General features: G+C 38.6%; 1 protein-coding gene across 2 annotated transcripts in view; it reads right to left on the bottom strand.

The window, feature by feature from the left end:
* Window positions 1–1584: 1584 nt before the first annotated feature.
* LOC308087341 (globoside alpha-1,3-N-acetylgalactosaminyltransferase 1-like) overlaps window positions 1585–6017 on the bottom strand; it is a 20046-nt gene continuing 15613 nt past the window's right edge. For both annotated transcript variants that reach the window (XM_080431121.1, XM_080431122.1), the window contains exons 9-12: window positions 5891–6007; window positions 4323–4456; window positions 3355–3432; window positions 1585–2883 (exon numbers count right to left, since the gene is read on the bottom strand). In XM_080431121.1, coding sequence (XP_080287247.1) covers window positions 2742–2883; window positions 3355–3432; window positions 4323–4456; window positions 5891–6007 — 471 coding nt within the window. In that variant the 3' untranslated portion in view covers window positions 1585–2741. The remainder of the gene's footprint in view (window positions 2884–3354; window positions 3433–4322; window positions 4457–5890; window positions 6008–6017) is intronic.

Below are 6017 nucleotides of genomic sequence, written 5' to 3'. Positions count from 1 at the left end.
TGAATGAGCAGAAGAGGAGATATCAAAAGCAGGGGCATGCATGGCTTCCTATCTGGATCAGGGTGATCCTATATGATCATTTTCTGAAAAACTGACAAAATCAGCAGGGTCAGTCTGATTCTGGATTCTAAAAAATAGATAATGGATGGATAATTGTGATCCAGATTAAATGTTTTTGAAACACTGGGTGACATGATTAGGCCTGGAGCCGATTGTAACTAACGTGCAAGGGGAAATCATGCTCTTATATCTAGGCCTGTGGTTCTCAAAGTGGGGTCCCAGGGGGATTCCAGGGGGTCCCCAGCAAAATGTGTTAACACAGCATCACAATCATTTTAACCACTTTATCCGTTTATAAGTTGGCTATTCAAAAATATGCAGATAATATGCAAGCTAGCATCACGGCACAAAGCTTGTACATCTGCTATCTTTGAACATTTTAGAAAAAGTGTTTCTTTTTTAATAATTAAGATTTTTACATAAATCTTCTCTCTTGGGGGTCCCTGGAACAAAACATTTTCAGATGGGGGTCCATGGCCAAATATCAATTTGGGAGCCCTTGGCACGAAAAAGTTTGAGAACCAGTGATCTAGGGCTAGGCTGCTAGCAGTATAGTTGGATGGGTAGGGGTGGGTGGATATGTTCTGGTGCAGTGTGAAACTGTCAGAAATGTCAGCAATCTACTATGCATGCTAGGCTTCTATTGTGCGCAAAAAAACTAAAAAGCTAAAAGTGAAAATGTAGGCCCTAATCAATTTAAAAGTCTTTTTTCAAAGAAAAGAAAAGAAAGAAAAAATGCAAATAACCACAAATGAAAATGGATACGTTGAGAGAACGAAAAATGCAGAAATCAAGAGTAAGGCAGAGAGTGCAAAGAGAGAGACAGACAGACATGGCTAAATGTTTTAGATAATGTCTGCTGACTACATGGAAGCGGGCTGTTATCTTTTAGTCCTAAATGGATGCATCATTGAGAATGTGTTGTATAGACATTAAAAAAAGAACACATTGGTATCACGCTATGTTTGTTGGTCTTAATTGTTGTTAACCGTCATGAAAATCATGGGTCATGTCTTGCTATACTGTATGCAGTATGCAATGTGGTTGCATAGGGCCCCCAGAGCCACCAGAGGGCCCCACGTGCCCTGGTGTGCCCTGTGTAAGCGTTGTTGTTTTTTTTTGCTGCAGGCAGGAACACATGTATGATATTCCCAGATATCCTAAAAACTCTGCCCCCAAGTGATGCATGGGTCGACCTGTTTGGGTAAGCTTTCCTTAATACCATGGGTTCAGACAGACGAAGGTATACTTAAGTATACTAGTCTCAGGAAGTATAAGTATAAGCCTTAGACTTTCCTTTATACTTTTCAGTATTTTCAGTATAATTACTATAATTTCATGTAAAAATGCTATGACTTGTAAATATAATTTTGTGAAAATAAAATAAAATCTAATTTTGGCGTGGAGGGGCAAGGAGGCCGAGACTGAGGAGTTTGCCTCATATCTACCCATAGGTAGATATAGCAATACTTTAAAATGTTTAAAATACTTTTCACTCGGGTTCACATTTTTATTTTTCAGGCATTTATTTTATTTATTTTATCAGGCATTTTGACAGCAGTGTTGTTGACTGTAGACATAAGCAAAGGACATTTATACAGTATATATATAAAAAAAGAACTTTCAAGAAATAAAATAAACAAGAAAAAGTGCTCCTCAGAGCACAGCCGCCAGGTCAGGTAGGTTATTGTGGGCCAGCAATGTTGATGGAATATGAAGAATCGGACAGATCCATCTTGATCACATGACTAAGGAGATAATGTGATTCATGATTTGAGGCATTTTGTTCAAAAAGGGCCACTCCTGCAAACTTTCTATGTCAATCTTAGCCAATCAGTATGGAATATGAAAAATCGGAAAGACCTGTTTGGTTTGATGACTAGATATACTGTGTACCGATTTGTGTGATGTTTGGACAAAATCTGTAGGAGTAATTAAATAATAAAGAAGTAATACAAAATTCGGGGCAGAGGTTCTGCTCTGGCATCCAGGGAGTGTACTGTACGTGCAGTTTCGCTGCTCACAGTCAGACGGACGGACGGATACACACACGGACGGACAGACAGACAGACAGGGTGCAAAACATAGTCTCTGCCACGCCTTCGGCCTGGCGGAGACAATAAAATCAACAGACAGAACTTTGCAATAATACAGTATCTAGATTGTACAGTGCTAACATTTGTCCAACTCCATATGTTGAACCATGTTTAGCTTCAAGCTGATGTCCAATCATTTAGTTTGGCTAGAATCTTTTCCATGTTTTATTTTCAAGTATGAGGTTCATACAAGTAATCTGACAGGTCACATGAGACCACAGGTGAGGTCCATACAGTATATAAATTACATCTACAGTATAGTATAATATAAGACAATATAGTGCAACATAAGAACTAGGTAATATTTAAAAATGAATGTTATTCACATTGCATTTCATATCATAGTTTAGGGCAAGGGTTCCCAAACTTTTCAGGCAGTGAACCCCCAAAATAATCATATTTGAACTGGGGACCCCCCCACCCTGACAAGCACATTCTATTTACATTTAGTTTGACTCGGTTCCACAGATAAATAGGTGAGGCATTGTGAGCTTGTAGATCATCTATTTTCACAATGGAAAAATAAATGGGTCCCAATGGGAACCAGTGGTCTAGATGTGTGATATCACTACAGAATCAGCTCTGTCACCAATTGGGTCGCACCTCAGCATAGTTCTTCACCAGCTGGGAAATACGTTTGACTTTGATTTCAGGTCCAGGCTGGTCATAGTCAGACCACAGGTATTCTGCAGACAGAACCTTGGTGGGCTTATTGTACAAGAAGTACCTGAAAGGACAGACAGACAGACAGACAGGCAGACAGACAGACAGACAGACAGACAGACAGACAGACAGACAGACAGACAGACAGACAGACAGACAGACAGACAGAAAAGTTAAAGAGGGCATTAACTTCAAGATCTCTTTTTGATAAAATGTACAGCTGTCTTCAATCTATGCCTGGCTGGTTCAAACAAATGTTACTTGCATTACAGGCAGTAACATTGCTGAAGCAACTAATAAAGCACACATATGTAATACTGATGAGAAATGTAAAGTGTTTTAAAGGGAGGGATGTCACCATTCTGGAAAAAAAGAGAAAAAAGAAGCCTGCTCTGTAAAATCGCCAGTGGATTTAAAGCATGTAAAATGTACCCAAATGGAATTGTCCTTTTGGATTTATTTCTATTTTACACTCTCCATTTTGCATGCACACACCATAAGACTGAAAAACAGAAATGAACCAGCTATACTTTACTTGTTCAGATGACTCTCTTCCTGCCACGCTGCCTCGATATTGTTCTTGCGGTCGATTTCTGACTGTTCATAACAGTACCTGAGGAGAGAGGTTTACACGTAAAAAAAAACATATTAAGAGCTACAACTTTTCTATTTTTTTCTTTCCTATTCTTTTCCTATTTTTTTATACTTTTTGTATTCAAAATATACCTGGCATGCCATGCCAAGGTACACAATGGCACATACGTGCCATGTATTTGTGTTAAACTGTTATTATATTCACTCAATTCAGGTGGGAACTGAAAACTGTTACTTTTCACCATTCAAATTCAAAAATAGCAAAAATAGCAGATCAGCAAGCTGAAAAGCTACAAGCTTCGAGCTTGTAGATCTGCTATTTTGGATACTTTTGTGTGATGCTGTAGAACAGGGGTCTTCAACAGGGGGACCGGGACCCCTAGGGGGTTCCTCAGAGTTACTACAGTTGGTCCGCCAAATCTTTGTGTGGATATATATATATATATATATATATATATATATATATATATATATATATATATATATATAATATTTATATATATATATTTTTTACCTTAACCACTTGAACCCTAGCATCCCTTTTCTGAGGAGAACTTTAGCCAAAAATAGCAGATCTACAAGCTCACAACGCCTCGCGCTGCGAGGCGTTGTGAGCTTGTAGATCAGCTATTTTTGGCAAAGAGGTTTAGGCGTAGAGGGAAAAAAGAGCAGACCAAGTAAACAAAAAAATGTTTAATCTGAAACACAATTTTATACAATATAGAGGGGGTCCCTGCTTCATCTCTCTCTCAGCTAGGGGGTCCTTGGCCTGAAAACGTTGAAGACCCCCTGCTGTAGAATGATCAAGTAGGGCATTCATTTATGAAAAAACTCAAAACGTTAAAACATGGAGATAAGAGGTTTCTGCCCGACAGCAACGGTATATTTTGTGATGAAAGCCATTCGTACCTGACCAGTTCGTACATGTCTTCAACGTAGCCTCCCCACACTGCAGCAGTGTAGTAGTAATCACCTTCACCCCATGGGATGCACGCCTGGGATTCTTTACGACGTTCATAAGGAAAACCATCTCTCTGTGTGGTCTGATGATAACAACGATGAAGACAAATACATGACTATTAATCACATTTAAGGCCATGTTTGGCCCTGACACACATTTCACTTCCACTCTTCCTTTAAGTCTTAAAGTTTAAGATCGTAAGACAAAGCACTTGTTGTCCTTTCCAAAGGCCTACATTAAACACAAAAGGAGGCCAGGCATTTTCCATTACAGGGTTTCTTCCAACTTTTAAAAAGTTATGGAACTTCAAATGGAATTTCAAATCTCTGTGCATCCTGGCGCCGGAGCTCCAAAATGGATAATGAATGCAAAGAAAACGCCCGATGAATTGAGAGAATTGATTTTAAAATGTTGTTACTCGTCTATAAATGTCTCTGTGGCTCTGGGCCCAGCTACATCTTAGACATGCTGGAGCCACATGAACCTCCTAGAACCCTTAGGTCATCTGGGGCTGGCCTATTAATTGTTCCATTTGTTGAAACAAAACATGGTGAAGCAGCATTTCATTACTATGCACCACAAACCTGGAACAATATTCCAGGTTACATTAGACAATCCCCAACCATAGCTGTTTTTAAGTCCAAGTTAAAAACATATTTATTTAACATTGCTTACCCTACCCAATGACGGCTAAGAACAGCTAGATCTTGCCTGGTCTTTAAATGACAATGTCACTTTTTATTATTATTATGTTTTGTATAAAAGGTGGGAGTATTTTTTATTTGCTCCTTTATCTTATTTTAATTGTATCTATTATATTCTCCATTTCTTTTTAAAGTGCATTGTTGCACTTTGTATTATTATTTTTTATTCTGTAAAGCACTTTGAATTGCCCTGTGTATGAAAAGTGCTATATGAATAAAGTTGCCTTGCCTTGCCTTGATGTAATATGGATAATCTGGCCCAGATCATTTAAAAAATACTGGAGTATTTCCAATTGTCTAAACTTTTACTTCTACTCCACTACATCTCAGAGCAAATATTGTACTTTTACTCCACTACAATTATTTGAAAACTTTAGTAACTAAAACTTTGCAGATATAAATTATTACATTATAAAACATACATTAACCACTTTAGCCCTGTTTTATACCTAGGCTATTTGACAATAGCCGATCTACATGCTCACAACGCGTCACATCGCGACGCGTTGTGAGCTTGTAGATCGGCTATTTTCAAACATTTTTGTACTTTTTGAATTCCGGACTTTTACTTGTAGTAAACTGAGAACTTCTACATTGCAGTATTGATACTTTAACTTAAGCAAAACATTTGAGTACTTTTTCCACCACTGCTGAGTATGAAAATGACAACGTTTTTTTAATTTATTTTTTTCATTTGCACTGCATGGGTGCAAAGGGTCCGTGCAAGCTCTGCTGGATCCCTTGTCTGTCAGAGATGGGGTCATCCTTAGTTGCTTTGATTATTATCGACATGAAAGGGGTGAGTGTAAAACCTGGTAGTGGCTACGGTGGAGGACAGCTGACAGGCGGCTCAGAGACTCTGCTCCGAAGCGAGCGTAGAAGACACTGTCCACATCCATCATGAACAGGTAGTCTGACTCATCACGGATCTGAGAAAAC

This window comes from Gymnoscopelus braueri (genome assembly GCF_963280865.1).
Source record: "Gymnoscopelus braueri genome assembly, chromosome: 1".
Lineage (NCBI taxonomy): Eukaryota > Metazoa > Chordata > Actinopteri > Myctophiformes > Myctophidae > Gymnoscopelus > Gymnoscopelus braueri.
The sequence above is the reverse complement of the archived record's forward strand: the minus strand, read 5'-3'. Positions and strand labels throughout refer to the sequence as shown.